The sequence below is a fragment of the Pongo pygmaeus genome, chromosome 16, assembly GCF_028885625.2.
Source record: "Pongo pygmaeus isolate AG05252 chromosome 16, NHGRI_mPonPyg2-v2.0_pri, whole genome shotgun sequence".
Taxonomy (NCBI): domain Eukaryota; kingdom Metazoa; phylum Chordata; class Mammalia; order Primates; family Hominidae; genus Pongo; species Pongo pygmaeus.
The window spans coordinates 88,746,527-88,763,788 of record NC_072389.2 but is presented as its reverse complement, the minus strand read 5'-3'; the positions used below and the strand labels follow the sequence as shown (position 1 = coordinate 88,763,788).

The 17,262-nt window shown below is 39.9% G+C and overlaps 1 protein-coding gene across 10 annotated transcripts in view; it reads left to right on the top strand.

Annotated features, from left to right (window-relative positions):
* ADAMTSL3 (ADAMTS like 3) overlaps positions 1-17,262 on the top strand; it is a 388,887-nt gene that overhangs the window by 217,873 nt on the left and 153,752 nt on the right. For all 10 annotated transcript variants that reach the window (XR_010123993.1, XR_010123994.1, XM_054451684.2 and 7 more), the window contains one exon: positions 12,369-12,480. Coding sequence is in view for 8 of the 10 variants with exons in the window: in XM_054451684.2 (XP_054307659.1) it covers positions 12,369-12,480 (112 nt within the window). In the remaining 2 variants the exon portion in view is untranslated. The remainder of the gene's footprint in view (positions 1-12,368; positions 12,481-17,262) is intronic.

Here is a 17,262-nt window from a genome sequence, read left to right as displayed (position 1 = left end):
GCAACTCTTCTGCCTCAGCCTCCTGAGTAGCTGAGACTACATGCACATGCCACCACGCTGGGCTAATTTTTGTATTTTTAGCAGAGACGGGGTTTCGCCATGTTGGCCAGGCTGGTCTTGAACTCCTAGGCTCAAGCTATCCGCCCATCTCTGCCTCCCAAAGTACTGGAGTTACAGGCATGAGCCACCACACCTGGCCAGACCAAATTTCCCCTTTTTATAAGGACACCACTCATACTGGTTTAAGTCCTCCCAGTTACCTTACCTTAACTACATTGGCAAAGACTGTATTTCCAAATAAGATAGTATTCTGAGATACTGTGGGCTAGGCTTTCAACATGTTGTTTTGGGGGCACACAATTCAACCCATAACAGTGCCAGCAGAAAAGAAAATTTACCTGTTTCCTCATGCCTCTCAATCATTGGGATTCTGTCTCATCCTAAGCATTTGTCATTCATTCCAAAGGCAGAAACTTTTAGAATATTGCATATTTTACTGTAATGTGGTCTGTTGAGGGAAATTTCTTGGTTAAAGCAATGCATATACTGCTTTAGTAATTACCAGAATTCACAGCTAAGATATATGTATAAATGTAGACATACTATGAATAGTTTTATATAAAAATCTATTTCATAAATTTTGGAAATTCTTTTGAGGTGGCCAAGTCAAATAGTTGAATTTGAATTCATTTTTATACCATTGGTTTTTTTGTTTGTTTGTTTTTGAGATAGGGTCTTGCTCTGTCACCCAGGCGAAGTACAGGCTGCAAGTAATCCTCTGGCCTCAGCCTCCCAACTACCTGGGACTACAGGCACACAACCCCACAGCCAGCTAATTTTCAATTTTTTTGTAGAGACAGAGTCTCACTATGTTACCCAGGCTGGCCTTGAACTCCTGAGCTCAAGCAGCCCTCCTGCCTCAGCCTCCTAAGGAGCCGGGATTAGAGGTGTGAGCCACCATGCCTGGCCACGTACTTTTATTATAAAACTCATTTTCCTCATCAAACAGTGGTAATACACTTTCGCAAATGTTAATGTGCATTTCTCTTTTGCCATTCTCTGTACTTCACCATCTCCTTTGTCAGCAGAACTGTTCGCCCTGCGGACTTGACAGCAGTGGTATGGCAGGTGAGTGATTAGCAGGAGTGCAGGAGAAAGCATTCATGTTCATCTTTTCATTATTAAAGTAGGGTTATTATTATTTTTAGCTTAGTGTTTTGTTTTGAAAGCCACCCTTAGTGAAGAGAGATGAAGATTTTCCAAATTGATTTAGTCCCCATAACATTTCCAGGGCCAAGCCTGGGGTCCTAACCCATAACACATCTTCTATAACATGGAGAGGATGCTCCTTTCTCCGGTAAGGCTGCGCCTCGGTCTAGTGTCCTCAGGAGGATGTGCACCACAGGGCATGTCCAGCCAGGTTGTGGAAAGCCTTCTCCCTCTCCCGGCGCCAGGACAAAGAAAGCGGGCAGCGAGCCATGTTTCATGATGGTGGTCGCTCTCCAGGGCAGGGAGGCTTTCAGGGAAAGCCAAAAGCAGAAAAGGAGCTTTTGCTCACTTCCCAGGCAGAGCTCCCAGAGGAAAAGCGCCTCACAGGGATTCCACCTCCATCAGCAGCAACCCAGAGAAGCCGCATGAGAGTGAAGGTGGAATTAGTGCCCTGAAATGTTCAGTCACAGGTTGAGTCTCCCCGGAGTCTCCTTCAGTTCCTGAGTGGTAATGGAAGACATCTAGAAAATTTAATGTACTCCTGACTGGCCAGGGGGTGACATGGTGCTGGCAAAATGATCCTTTAGCGGAGAGGTGTAGGTAGAGAGACTGTGGGTCCTATTTTGTTCAGAAAAGGCCCAGTTTGTGCCTGTTACCCCTGCTTAATTGTTAGTAGCTCCTCCTTTCACTCTCAGAGACATCCTGGCATGAACAATAAAGCCGATGGTCTACCTAGGTGCAGAGCTCTAAAGCCAGCCAAGGATTGGATAGGGGTCCCAGCCACACCACCGAGAACGTGCAGCAAGACAAGAATGACAGTGTTGAGGGACTAGGGAAATGATAGTGTGCCCACTGGCAGCAATTAGGGCCCATTTGAGGATATCATGCATGGATTTGAGTCAGTTGCTGTATATTTGCCCTGCACTGAAAGTAAAAGGCACTGGTCCAGGTGTCATATGTGGACAAGACGATGTGATCTCCGGAAGCCCAGTAGGCCTTTTTCTTTCTTGTGGACCTTCTCAGCAAGGAAACCTCAGAAACTCCACAGTAGACCTTTTACCACCTCTCATCGACAAGAATTGGGTCACGTGCCCACTCTATACCATCCACTGCTGTGTTCATCTGGGTCCTCTAAGAATCAAATGCCAAGGCAGGATGAGAAGTGCAAGGAATTTATTCAGGAAATGCCTGTGAGAAAAATTAGGGAGAGAAAGCAGGGTAATGCTGAGAGAGCCGTCAGATTGCACTGAAAATCTGACCGTGAGTGAAGGAGAGAGGGAAGGAAGGAAGGTGGGATGCAAGCATCTTAAATGCAGTAGGTTCTAGGAGAATTCAGCAAAGCTGGAGAGGAAACCCTGAGCCAATGTCATTCATCATAGGACTCCAGTGTCTCCCAAGAATGGCTCTGCCTTCAGTACCCTTGCTGTGCTTAGTCACTGGCTAGGAGCATCCCATGGGAAGCTTGACCCAGAACTGGGGCTGTTGGCCAGTGACACCCTTTGCAGTTGTGTATCTGAGCAGAACACTCATGGGTCCTGCCACTAGCAAGGTAAATGTGACCACGGTGATTCACGTAGAACAATCAGGATGTGCAGTGGCTCACGCCTGTAATCCCAGCACTTTGGGAGGCTGAGGCAGGCAGATCACGAGATCAGGAGCTCAAGACCATCCTGGCCAACATGGTGAAACCCCATCGCTACTAAAAATACAAAAATTAGCTGGGCATGGTGGCAGGTGCCTGTAATCCCAGCTACTTGGGAGGCTGAGGCAGGAGAATCACTTGGACCCGGGAGGCGGAGGTTGCAGTGAGCCGAGATTGCACAACCGCACTCTGGCCGGGTGACAGAGCGAGACTCCATCCAAAAAAAAAAGAACAATCAGGCTGTATGTGTAAGACACAGTAAGACACAGGAGGGAGGAATGAATGCACATGAACAAAATTGAGTGTCTGTAGAATGGAAAGGAGAAATGGATGCTGGTAGGCAAAGAAATGTGTCTACTACGCTAAGGATTTCTCTTTCTGTAACACATCTGGCTTAATGCCTTTTCTCTCTTTTTTTTCTTTTCTTATTTTTCCTTTCGGTGGTAATGGAGAAGACTTAGAAACCATTTATGTTTCTCTTAGGCTTATTATTTTAGCCAATTTTGAAATTTACATTTTTCTAGAGAAGTATCCAATTCATCTCATTTTTCAAACTTAGCTCTTCAAATGTAATCATGGTATTCCCTTATTGTTAAAAACAATCTCCTCTTTACGTATAACAATGTCTCTTTCATTCCTAAACTCGTTTATTTGTTCCTTGCGTAATTGTTGTTTTGTTCAGACCATCCAAACATTGTCTCTGAGACATCTAACAACTAGATTTTTGTTTTGTTCATTAACTCAGAGTTTTTTTTACATTTCTATTTATATAAATTTTTATTTATTTCTTTTATCTTTGTCTAGGTTTATTTTGGTGTTATATTTTCAGCTGCTAGAGCTGAATTCTTAATTCATTCTATTTTCATTTTTTTCTCCATTAAATGTATTTAGGGCTATCAGTTTCTCTATACAGAAGTTCTCAATTTTACTGTAATGTAGTTTATCAGTCTTTAACTTTACACTTAGTGCTGTTTGTATCCTGGTTGAGAAATCTGCCTCATCCAGAATCATGAAGAAATTCTTTTTGTTGTTTGTTTGTGGGTTTTTTTGTTTTTGTTTTGTTTTGTTTTGAAATGCAGTCTTGCTCTGTTGCCCAGGCTGGGGTTCAGTGGCACAATCATGACTCACTGCAGCTTTGACCTCCTGGGCTCAAGTGATTCTCTCACCTCAGCCTTCCAAGTAGTTGGGACTACATGTGCACACCACCATGCCTGGCTATTTATTTATTTGAGTCTCGCTCTGTCACCCAGACTGGAGTGCAGTGGCATGATCTCACCTCACTGCAACCTCCACCTCCTGGATGCAAGCTATTCTCCTGCCTCAGCCTCCTGGGTAACTGGGATTACAGGTGTATGTCACCACACCCAGCAAGTTTTTTGTATTTTTAGTAAAGACAGGGTTTCACCCTATTGGCCAGGCTGGTCTTGAACTCCTGACCTCAAGTGATCCACCCACCTCAGCCTCCCAAACTGCTGGGATTGCAGGTGTGAGCCACTGCGCCCCGCCAAATTAAACAAAAAAATTTTTTTTTGTAGTAACAGGATCCAGCTGTGTTGCCCAGGCTGGTCTCAAACTCCTGAGCTCAAGCGATTCTCCCACCTTGGTCTCCCAAAGTCCTGGGAATACATGCCCAGCCCCTAAGATATTCTTCTATGTTTGTGTTTGGAAGGCTTAATAGTTTTCCTTTCACACCAAAGGCTGTAATCCATCTAGAAATTATTTTGTATATATTGTCAGGTATAATAGGATCAATATTTTTTCTATATGACTGTTTAATTGACCTAGAGCCATTAGGTGAAGAATGATCCATTGCCTATTTCTCTGAAGTCTGGTAATAACAATGTATTTATGGACCCTACTTTGTTTCATTGATCTGTTTGTTTATTTGTGCCAATACCATTGTGATATATCTACTGTAGCATTAAAATAAGTCTTGATATCTGGAAGTGTAAGTTTCAGCTTTGTTCTTGCAGATTATCTTTGCTTTTCTTGACACTGCATTTTTATATCATTGAAATCAGCTTCTCTGTTTTTAAAAATCTGCTGGATTTTGATTGGAATTGCATTGGATCTGTATGTCAATTTAAGGAAAATTGACATTTTCCAATAGTAAGTCTTTCAATTCATAAATATGGCATATCCATACATTTTTTAGTTATTTTAAAATTTCTCTCAATAATGTTCATAATTTTTATTCTGTGTCTTTAATATCTTTTATTAAATTTATTTTCAGGTGTTGGTTATTTTGATGTTACTATAAATGGTATTTTTTTCAGTTTCTATTTGTTTCTGGGGTGTGGAAATATTGATTTTTGTGTATTGACATTATATTCTTACTATATTCATGTATTAATACTAATAGCTTGTGAATTCTTTTGGATTGTATACATACACAATTGTGACATCTGCAAATAATGAAGATGGCAGCTGTCCTTGTTATGCATCTCACTTCAGGAGCAAAGTTCCCTATAATTTACCATTATATGTGATGTTTACTATAAAATTTTATATAGATATTTTATTTGGTGAAATAATTTTTTTCTTTTTCTAGTTTGCTTCATTATGTACAAGCATAGAGCTTTATCAAATGCATTTTCTGCATCTTTAGAGATGATCACATGGTTTTCTCCTTTTTCCTTTTTAATGTAATAAATGACATTGATTTTTCAGCTGTTAAACCAACTGTATCTTCCTGTGATAAACCAACTCAGTCATTATTCTTTTCGATTAGAATTTATTGTTAGTTGCCGGGAGTGTTGGCTCACCCCTGTAATCCCAGCACTTTCGGAGGCTGAGGCAGGCGGATCACGAGGTCAGGAGATTGAGACCAGCCTGGCTAACACGTGAAACTCTGTCTGTACTAAAATACAAAAAATTAGCCGGGTGTGGTGGCACGCACCTGTAGTCCCAGCTACTTGGGAGGCTGAGGCAGAAGAATCACTTCAACCTGAAAGGTGGAGGTTGCAGTGGGCCAAGATTGCGCCGCTGTACTCCAGCCTGGGTGACAGAGTGAGACTCCATTTAAAAAAAAATAGAATTTATTGTTAATATTAATTATTTTATCGTTTGTTAAAAGGTGTATCCTTTTATATGTCACTGGATGTGATTTTAAATTATTTTACTTAAGGTTTTTGTTGTTGTTTTGGTACCTATGTGCAGGAAAGGGTTTGCTTGTTTGTTTGTTTTCTTGGAATGCCTTTTTCAGGTCTTGGCATTTTATTCTGCTTTTATAAAACAAGTTTAGAAGTGTTTCCTCTTATTCTCTGCAATAGTTTGCAAACGTTTGATGCCTTTTTTTTTTTTCTTTAAAAGTTTGGCAGTGTGCACCAGGAAATATTTAGAATTATGCATTTAATGTCTTTGAAAGATACAGATTCTTTAGATTTTCTTATTTCTTATGTCTGTTTTGTTTCAATGAATTTGTCTATTTCAACTAACTTTTAAAAAGTTATTGGCATACTTTTCATAGCATCCTCTTATTATTTTTTCACTTTCTGAACAACCTGTAGTATGTCCTCTTTCTCATTCCTGATATTGACTATTTGTGCCTACTCTTTTCTCCTTGCTCAGTCACATCAGAGGGTTATCAATTTTATTAGACATTTCACAGAAACAACTTTTGGATTCATAACTGTTTTACTCTAGTTTTCTTTCCATATCATTAATGTCTGCTCCTATCTTTATTATGTCCACTCTTACTTCTTCAGATCCCATAGGCTGTTTTTTTCCTAAACTTCTTGAGGTGCATTATGAAATCATTAATTTTCATCCTTTCTCCCTAAAACATATACATTTAAGTCTATAAATTTCTCTCAATGCATGCCTTATATTTAATTTAATAATTTTGATATGAAATGTTTTCCTTCATCACTCAGTTAAATTACTTTGTAAGTTTCATAATTATATATTCTTTGACTTGTAGATTATTTAGAAGTATAACATCCAACCATGAGGGAATTTTCCAGTAATCTTTTTAAAATTTATTTTTATAGCTTAATTCTACTGTGGTCAAAGAACATACTCCGTATTATTTCAATATTTCAAAATTTGTGAAACTTGCTTTGTGGCTCAGAATATAACAAAGTTTGGGAGAATGTGATGTGAGTCTTCTGTTGTTGGATACAATGTTCTATGTATGTCAATTAGGTCATGTTTAGTGATTGTGTTATTCAAAATTATAACCTTCTTGATTTTTGTCTGCTTATTCTATCATGAGGGATGTGCTAAAACTACCCCGTGACTGTGCATTGTGCCTTATATATTTTGAGGCTAGGTTGTTAGGTATGTTCACATTTAGAATTGTCGCATCTTCCTAGTGAATTGACCCTTCTGTTATTATAAAACGTTTCTTTCAGCACTTTGAGGATATCTCCCCACTGTCTTCTGACTTCAGTTTATTCGTGGAGAAGTCAGCTATCAGTCTTCTTTTTGTTCCTTAGAAAGTAATTTGTCCTTTTTCTTCATCTGCTTTTAAGTGTGTTCCCTTTGTTTTGGGTTTTCATCAATTGGACTATGGTGTAATTAGTGCCTTTCTTCAGCTTGAGGTCCAGGTGTCTCATGAATCTGTGGCTTGAGATCCACCATCAGTTTTGACAGATTCTCATTTATTATGTTTTCACATTAACTTCTGTCCCAAGCTCTTTGTTATGTATTTCTGGGACTGTAATTATACCTTTTTACCTGTATCCAATTTGTCTAATTTCCACTTTCTCTCTATCTGTCATTTTACTGATCCTTTGCTCAGGTGTGTCTAATTCAGGGATCAGCAGATTACGACCAGCATGCCATCACTGTTTTTGTAAATAAAGTTTTATCAGAACAGCCACCCCTATCTGTTTACACATTGTCAGTGGCTACTTTTGCACTATAGTAGCAGAATTGAATAGTTGCAACAGAAACCATGTAGCCTGAAAACCTAAAATGTTTACTATCTGGCTCTTTATAAAATACTTGCCAAAGTCTATTTTAATCCACTTTTAAGTTCGTCCATTGAGATATTGATTTAAATTATTGCATCTTTTATTCCTAGAATTTCCATTTTAGTTATAGCTTGTTTCCAGTGAAATTCCCCACCTTATAATTTGATTTCTTGAACATTTTAATCTCGTTCCAAGTGCTCTGAAAAACAGAGCCGGAGGCAAAGTGTTCCAATACTTATGTTATTATCATATAAGGTGTTGCTAGGCCCCTCCTGCGGGGAAACAAGACTGAAGCCAAGGCCAGGGTTGCAGGAGGTAGTAATGGTGTACTTAAGTTTTTATATTTTCATCAGTTAATACCAATATCTGGATTTCCTGTCATTATGTTTATAATGCCTATTTTTTTCGCTTTTTTGGGTTGTCATTAAATTTTGTTTTTTCTATTCTTGGTTACTTTTAAAGTTTGTGCTGTATATTATAGAAAAAAGGTTGTGGATAATTTGAGATTATAGCAGATTTATTGATACTCTGTTAAAATCCCCTTTAAAAATTATTATCGGATTATTTTTGCTTCTAGATCTTCAGTCTAACACTCTTCCAACTGGATTATTTTAGCTGTCTTATTTTTGCTTCTAGAAGACAGCTAGGTTAACAACCAGTGATCTTTATCCAACAAGGAATTGAAATAACTTGAACCAGGGCTTTATTCCCTTTGAAGGTTGTCGTGTTTCCAGTTTACTTTATTCCTATGATAGAACTTTCTAGGGTCCTGGGTTGGGAACCTGGGGTGTTTACCAACACCTGACACCTTGGAAGGCCTTGAGCTCTAGTGTTCGCTTTCCACTACGTGAGGCTGATGACAGATCTGTCCAGTTTCTCAGCTGCTCAGCCACCACTTGCAGACTGGAAAATGCCTTGAGCAAAAAGGTAGAGCCAAATGTCAAGCCAAATTTGCTCTCATTTCTGAGTTTCTTTTGTGTCTGTGATCTTAGTCCTGCAAATCCTCACTAGCATGGTAGTTTTCTGATGCGCTAAAATACACTAAAAATATTTTCTGGGCCGGGCGCGGTGGCTCACACCTGTCATCCCAGCACTTTGGGAGGCTGAGGCAGGTGGATCACCTGCTGTCAGGAGTTCGAGACCAGCCTAGCCGACATGGAGAAACTGCATCTCTACTAAAAATACAAAAATTAGCCAGGCATGGTAGCGTGCGCCTGTAATCCCAGCTACTCAGGAGGCTGAGGCAAGAGAATCCCTTAAACCTGGGAGGCGAAGGTTGCAGTGAGCTGAGATCGCGCCACTGTTCTCCAGCCTGAGTAACAGAGCGAGACTCCCTCTCAAAAAAAAAAAAAAAAAAAAAAAAAAAAAAAGGCCAGGCGCAATGGCTCAAGCCTGTAATCCCAGCACTTTGGGAAGCCGACGCGGGTGGATCATGAGGTCAGGAGATCAAGACCATCCTGGCTAACATAGTGGAACCCTATCTCTACTAAAAAAAATACAAAAAATTAGCTGGGCATGGTGGCGGGCACCTGTAGTCTCAGCTACTTGGGAGGCTGAGGCAGGAGAATGGCGTGAACCCGGGAGGCAGAGCTTGTAGAGAGCCAAGATTGTGCCACTGCACTCCAGTCTGGGCGACAGAGCGAGACTCTGTCAAAAAAAAAAAAAAAGAAAAAGAAAAAGGAAAATTTTAGGCAGCATTTTTATTTATTCTCACTGGGGAGATTCATCAGAAACAAGCAGTCCTGCCACAGCCAGAAATAAAGCTCCTTAGCAGTGTATCCTATCTCTGTAATACCTGTGCTGTCTCCACTCTGTTACCATAACCCTGCCTCTCCTTCCCTACACACACATCTTGTGTCTGGAATTTTTATGTCATTTTGTAATTAAATACATAAAACCACTATTTTAAAATCAATCCTTGTTTAGATTCTCTCGTAAGCTTTACTGATTTATTTAATCATTATTGCTTCTTGAATCTCACTACTTCTGTATTTATATTAGTTCTTAGGTATATTCTTTAGTAGTTTTTTTTCTTTTTTTCCAGTGAATATCTCTAAGTATTAAAGTTTCAGAATCATTTTGTGTCAGAAAATATATTTATTTCATTGATTAATGATTGGCCATTTGATTATAGGTGAATAACTGATAACTGATTACTGATTAATAACTTGGTTATAGAATTCTAGATCCAATATTCTTGTCCCTCATCACTCTGAGGACTTGACTTTGTTTTCTCGAATCCAATATTGCTTGTGAGAAATGTGATGTTAATCTGATTTTTCACATTTTTCTAGGTAATCATATTTTTGTTTATGATAACTTTTAGGATTTTTCCTTATGCTTTTTGTTTTATTTTTTAAAATGTCTAGAACTCACTGAGCATTTTGAAACAGAGACTTCTGTCTTTCTTAAAATCTAGGAAATTCTAAGCAATTATATCATTAAATATTGTCTCTTCATCATTCTATTTGTCTATTATCTCTATTTTTTAAAGAAATATAGCAGATTTATTGATATTCTTTATTAAAATTCCCTTTAAAAATTAAACTGTATTATTTTGATAAGCTGTTTCTTCCACTAAATATAGCATTTCTCATATGAATTATCTTCTATAATACTACTTTTATTTATTTTATTTTATTTTATTTTATTTTATTTTATTTTTTGAGGTGCAGTCTCACTCTGTTGCCCAGGCTGGAGTGCAATGGTGCGATCTCGGCTCATTGCAACCTCCGCCTCCCGGGTTCAAGTGATTCTCCTGCCTCAGCTTCCTGAGTAGCTGGGATTACAGGCACGTGCCACCACACCCAGCTAATTTTTGTATTTTAGTGGAGCCAGGGTTTCACCACATTGGCCAGGCTGGTCTCGAGCTCCTGACCTCAAAGGACCTGCCTGCCTCAGCTTCCCGAAGTGCTGGGATTACAGGCATCAGCCACCACGCCTGGCCTACCATATTTATTTTTATTGTTAAAATGTTTTATCCCAATTTTATTTCTTGTTGTTTTTTTTTTTCCAATTGCATTTTTTTAGAGATTTTTCTTTTTCATGTTTTTTTGAGACAGAGTCTTGCTTTGTTTCCCAGACTGGAGTGCAGTGGCGTGATCATGGCTCACTGTAGCCTCAAACTCCTGGACTCGAGGTGTCTTCCTGCCTCAGCATCCCCAGCAGCTATAGCTGGGACTACAGGTGCCTGCCACCACACCTGGCTAATTTTAAACTTTTTCTTCTGGAGAGATAGGATCTCGCTATGTTGACCTGACTGATTTCAAACTTCTGGCCTGAAGTGATCCTCCTGCCTTGAACTCCCAGAGTGCTAGGATTACAGGTGTGAGCCACGGTGCGTGGCCTGGTTTTTCTAACACATTAATTTTTTCTTTTCTTTTTTCTTTTACTTTTTTTTTTTTAGGTGGAGTTTCGCTCTTGTTGCCCTGGCTGGGGTGCAATGGTGCAATCTCAGCTCACTGCAACCTCCGCCTCCCGGGTTCGAGCTATTCTTCTGCCTCCTGAGTAGCTGGGACTACAGGCACATGCCACCACACCCAGCTAATTTTTGTATTTTTTAGTAGAGACCAGGTTTTGCCATGTTGGCCAGACTGGTCTCAAACTCCTGACCTCAGATGATCTACCCACCTCGGCCTCCCAAAGTGCTGGGATTATAGGCGTGAGCCACTGTGCCTGGCCACATTAATCTTTTCTTAGCATTTTTAATTGACAAAAATTGTATATATTTATAGTGTATAACATGATATTTTGAAATATGTATATATTGTGGAATGGCTAAATGGAACTAATTAACATATATATTACCTCATTGGTGCCCTATTTCCTTTTTTTTTTTTTTTTTTTTTTTTTTTTGAGACAGTGGTTCAAGAGATTCTCCCACCTCAGCCTCCTGAGTAGCTGGGACTACAGGCATGTGGCACCATGCTGGGCTAATTTTTGTATTTTTAATAGAGATGGGGTTTCACCATGTTGGCAAGGCTGGTCTCGAACTCCTGACCTCAAGTGATCTACCTGCCTTGGCCTCCCAAAGTGCTGAGATTACAGGTGTGAGCCACCGTGCCTGGCCCCCATTTCCTTTTAATTAGATACTAGACTGTTTAAACACCATATATTTGTACACTTAAGTTGAGTTCTTGCAGTTGTGCTTCTAGAAGAATTTTTCAGAAGGATGTGCTTAAATATATTATTATTAAAAATGTAAGAGTCTCCACTATGTGCTATATTGTGAGCAAACCCAAATCAATTCTCAATCTTTGTTGTCAAGAAAATTAAAATCAAATGTTTCAGGAAGAAAAACAGTATGAAATGAACAAACAAAAAAGTCTACCTACATTTTTTGTGAATCCATTCACAGGCATGGAATTATCTGGAAAAATGACCCCAGGGAGATTTGCAGAAGATCACCTGAGCCCCCATTTATGACAAATCTTAATGAAATGTCATCACATCTTAAACTTATTGGACTCTTGCCCCGTAGTTTTTCTAATGGATGGGTGGTTGTCTACATACATGAAGACCATTTATCTTATTCTGAAAGGTGTGGAAAGCACTAGCTCCTTGTTTGCACGTGTGTTCTCACAGTTCTCTTTGTCCAGACCAGGTACACTGCAGCCAAAGACAGCGTGGTTCAGTTCTTCTTTTACCAGCCCATCAGTCATCAGTGGAGACAAACTGACTTCTTTCCCTGCACTGTGACGTGTGGAGGAGGTGAGGCCCAGACTTTGTTCATGAATATTTAGAGCTCAGAGTTAGATAAATTACACATTTACATTTTTGAAGCTGATTTTAAAATTGGTGTGGTGATTAGAGATGTCTCATCACACAGCACCTTACTTAGCAGCCTGAATGCAATCGTGTTAATGAAGAAGATGCATTTGCCTTTATTCTTGAAGACAGGTGCAAAACTGAATTTGGAAAACACCTTTTACTTTTAGCAAAAAAAAGAAAAAAAACTGTAAAAAAATTTGTTTGCATGTGTTACTGCATTTCTCTTCTTGATTGCCCTTAAAGTATGTATTATTTTTAATTTTCTATGAAAAATCTGAGAAGCAGAAAGATGGAGTGACTTGCCCAGCCTGGTTGAGTCAATGGGTGTGTTGGTTCTAACGTTAGATTTACAACTTTTCTGTCCTCAGGTGCAAGACTATATAAGCTTATTAAAAAGAGAAAGGGTCCCTACTAAGTGTTAAGGGGAAAGCCCTGCTTATTGTCTGCTTAGTTCAAGGTCTTTTTTTTTTTTTTTTTTTTTGAGACAGAGTCTTGCTCTGTCGCCCAGGCTGGAGTGCCGTGGCCAAATCTCGGCTCACTGCAACCTCCGCCTCCCAGGTTTAAGCGATTCTCGTGCCTCAGCCTCCTGAGTAGCTGGGATTACAGGTGTCTGCCACCATGCCTGGCTAATTTTTGTATTTTTAGTAAAGACAGGTTTCACCATGTTGGCCAGGCTGGTCTCGAACTCCCAACCTCAAGTGATCTACCTACCTTGGCCTCCCAAAGTGCTGGGATTACAGGCGTGAGCCACTGCGCCTGGCCTTTTTCAAGGTTTTCATAGTCGGTTGAGGAAGGTTTGGGGACAAGTGTAATCCAGAGCTCCACACACACGCTACAAAAGCAGCATCTTTCATGCTCCGGTGGAAGATAATTGTCCATTTGATATGGAGAACTGGTAACTCTCTGGAGCAAATGAGGAGGCAACTAGAGCTACTGTCAAAATAATTCTTTTTTTCTGAACTGACCTTTTAAATCAAAGAATAAATGCATGCAACCCAGGAACCATGACCTACTAGAATAGGGATTTAGTTGAAGCTTCCCCTTAGAGTACCAGGCAGTGGTACTAGGTGTTTACCATGTGTCAAGCCATAGGTTAGATGCTCATAATCACATTTATTCTTCAAGAAACCCCTAAGGAAGGTCTCTTTTATTCCTGTCTTATGCATGAACAAACTGACATTTAGAAAGTGTAAAGAGCACACAGTAGTATGTTGTTCAGCTAGTAAACTGTGCAGCTAGGATCTGATGCCAGGTCTGCTTGATATCAGAGTCATGCTCTAAATGACTTTGCCCTTTGCCTCCCCTAAACCTCCTACTACACCTGGGACCAGATCAGGGTATGCTGACTCAGGTATGGTCTTGTTTGAAGAGATAGAATAAATCCTTCTCCAGCCCGGGCTAGCTCCACATCTTTTCAATCCTTGAAGCCTACGGCGTATCAATTTACTTAGAGTCAGAAACTGGCCTTTCTCCTTTAAACTACAGGTATATGAAGGAGGGCTCTTCAGTCAGTGCCAGCTTGCTGTGAATATGCAGGCAGATGTCTCTCTTCTGGAACTTAGGCTCCCCCTGAAACAACAGGGCAGGCACTTTTATGGGAAGCACTGGGCAGCCCAGGCCCAAGAAAAAGTTTACGTCCCTGGAAATGGAAGAGAAGACTGAATAGTGCCACAGAAAGAAAGTACAAGTGAATCTCCCCAGTTCTCCAGCTAGTTCCTCCCAGGGCCAGGGTTGAGGCAATAGACCACGTGATGATGATCCTGCAGCCGGTGATTCTCACAGTGGGCTTCCTGGACCTGCAGCATCAGCATCTCCTGGGAACTAACTAGACATGTAGATTCTCAGGCCCCACCACAGACCTACTGAGTCAGAAACCCCAGAGTGTGGCTCATCCTCCAGGAGATGATGGTACACACTCCACTTTGAGAACCATCGCCTCTTTAAGCCAGTGTCTTTGGATCGCAGCTGGAGCCATATTGCCATCACTATTTTTGCCATATCTGTGTTATTCCTGCACTGTTATTTACTAAAGGATTTTTCTTTAAGGGAGCATTTATTCAACTTAAATAAACATATTCACAAAAAGAATTTAATAGTATTGCTATAAGTGGAAATCTATCCCTTGTCACAAATAGAGCACAATCACAAAATTAATAGTGAAAACAAACCAGTGGAGTAAGTCATCTTCAAGTTTCTACCAGCTCTGACATTCATTCAGTTTATTTTCAATTCCTCCTGAATTTTCTTGAATGTTATAAGCATTTTTATGAGGCAAAGGTTCCTTTACATCTTTGAGTCACTTATGACTCTTTGGGTACTCTTACTCTGCAGAAAAACAAACATCTCTCTCTCTTTTTTGTTTGTTTGTTTGTTTTAGAGGCAGGTCTCACTAAGTTGCCCAGGCTAGACTCAAACTCCTGGGCTCAAGCGATCCTCCAGCCTCAGCTTCCCAAGTAGCTGGAACTACAGGCATGTGCCACCATGCCTGGCTAATTTTTAAAATATTTTGTAGGGGTGGCATCTCACTATGTTGCCCAGGCTGGTCTCCAACTGGTGGGCCCAAGCCATCCTCCCACCCCAGCCTCTCAAGTAGCTGGGAGTGCAGGCATGTGCCACCATGCCTGGCTCAAACATCTATTTTTTTTTAATTTTATTTCTTTGTTCTTACACATAGTCATTCAGAGAGACATTCACATTTGGATCCATAAGATAAAAGACACTTTCTACTCCAGAGGAGACATTTTATAGTGGGATTCAGCTTAGTCCAGTTGATTAAATTCTTGGGAAGCAAATAGGTGTTTCTCATACTTGGGTGCCCATGGAAAGACATAGTCCTGCTGGAACTATAAATGTGCATGAGCACTTAGCAGTGAGATTGTCTCCAAAGATAGCAGTGGATGTAAGAGCAGAAGGGAGATTTTAGGCTGCTTTTGGGGTGCCTGCCATTTTCTGTACACTGGCAGAGTTTCAGTACATTTGTTCAAGATATAGAAAGGCAATCTGCCTGATTTCTTTTGCTTTTTGCTATCTCTAAACTGTGATAAAACAAAAGAGGAAAATTAATTGTCTCTCCCCAAATTATAAACACCTGTATATGCCCTGTTTTCATTTAGAAGTCTATTTCTGTTTAGAACAAAGATTTTTCTGACTCAAGGAGCTGTAATCTCATTTTGTACTTGTTTTGGGGAAAATAAAACACACACATAAAACCCACAAGGAAAGCATTACCAAAATTTAATTATATTAGTAATCAAATCTGTGTGATGTGTGTGAATGGAATTTCAGAGTTTTTTGGATAATTAAGAAAATTAGTTCATCGGTCTCTAAGGTACCGGGGGTACTTGAATGGACTTTCCTAGTCCCGTCTGTAATCGTCGATGTGAGACACTTGAGATCAATCTGCAGAAAGTACCTAGATTGCCATTGCCATCTGATATCGTTGACTTTCTGGCAGATATTGGCACCCAAGTAACATTTTATTGACTCCATTTGGATTTTCATTCTTGCGGTTTCGACCTTGCTTTTTATAATGCATACCAGTCCGTCCTTCTGCACTCAGCTTACATCCAAGCCATGTCTTGTAGAAAGCTGTCTAGTGGTTTATAAAATCAGATTCCTCTTGACAATCAGGACTTTAAATGTATTTTTAGACCTTTAGACCAACTGGCAGAGGCAGAGTGCTTGGCTTTGGGTATTTTTTCTTTCGTAAAGAGCTCATTCTAGTTTTGAAAAATTACCTTTTTTTTTGAAAAAGTTTAACTTAACAAGACACTTATGTAGTGACAGGAAACTTGGAATCAGATCTTTCAGGAAACAGAAGCATCATTTTGTGACTTGCTTTTTAAATTTATAGCACTCATCTATTTGCAATGTTCACTTTCCTCAGAAACTCTACAAATTAGATTTAATAGAATCAGGAATAAGTCTTCATTCCTTCCGTTTGAGGGCTTGTGAGACGAGGGCGGGGGAGTGACATAGGGGGATGGATTTTGTTCCTTTTTGTATAGACAATGCTTAATTCCCCATTTGGAAAGCTTATTGGTATTGCAGGTGCCTGTGGCATCCCAGGGGAGCAGAGGAGTGAAATGTGGTACTGTGTATGCAAATCATAAAATGTTATGAAAGAAATATTCAACCCAGCAACCACCCAGCACAAGGGTTGTTCTCAAAAACATGATGTTGAATGAAAAAAGTGGAAAACGGAACAAGATTTAAAACACATTATCATTTATTAGGTTAAAAACAGATACACAAAAAAACAACATTACATAAGACAGTTGCATATTTAAGGACATATCAACAACAAGTCAAAATAGGTGTGTTGCGGGGATTGGAATGTGAGTGTCAATAAGGGAAGAAGAGAGATTATGCAGAAATGAGAGAAGGGCCTTGCACAGTGCCATGGTGACAATGAGGAGAAAAGACAATGAGCCGAGGAGAATGAATAACTCACCTGCACCTGGGCTGGAAACAGTTCTTAAGAGGAGACTATTGTAATTTTTTAGTTCGAAGTGCTGAGAATACCACAGTCGGTACTAATTGTGGTTCTCAATTTTGGCCACGCATTTTAGTCATCTGAGAAGAACCTGAGAATCTTTTTTAAAAGGTGCTGTTTTCCTGGATCCCGGCCACAGGACTTCTGACTTAATTGGACCATGAAGGAACCTGGGCATTAGAGTATATTAAAAGCTCCCATGTGGTTCTGTTATAGAGTCAGGGTTG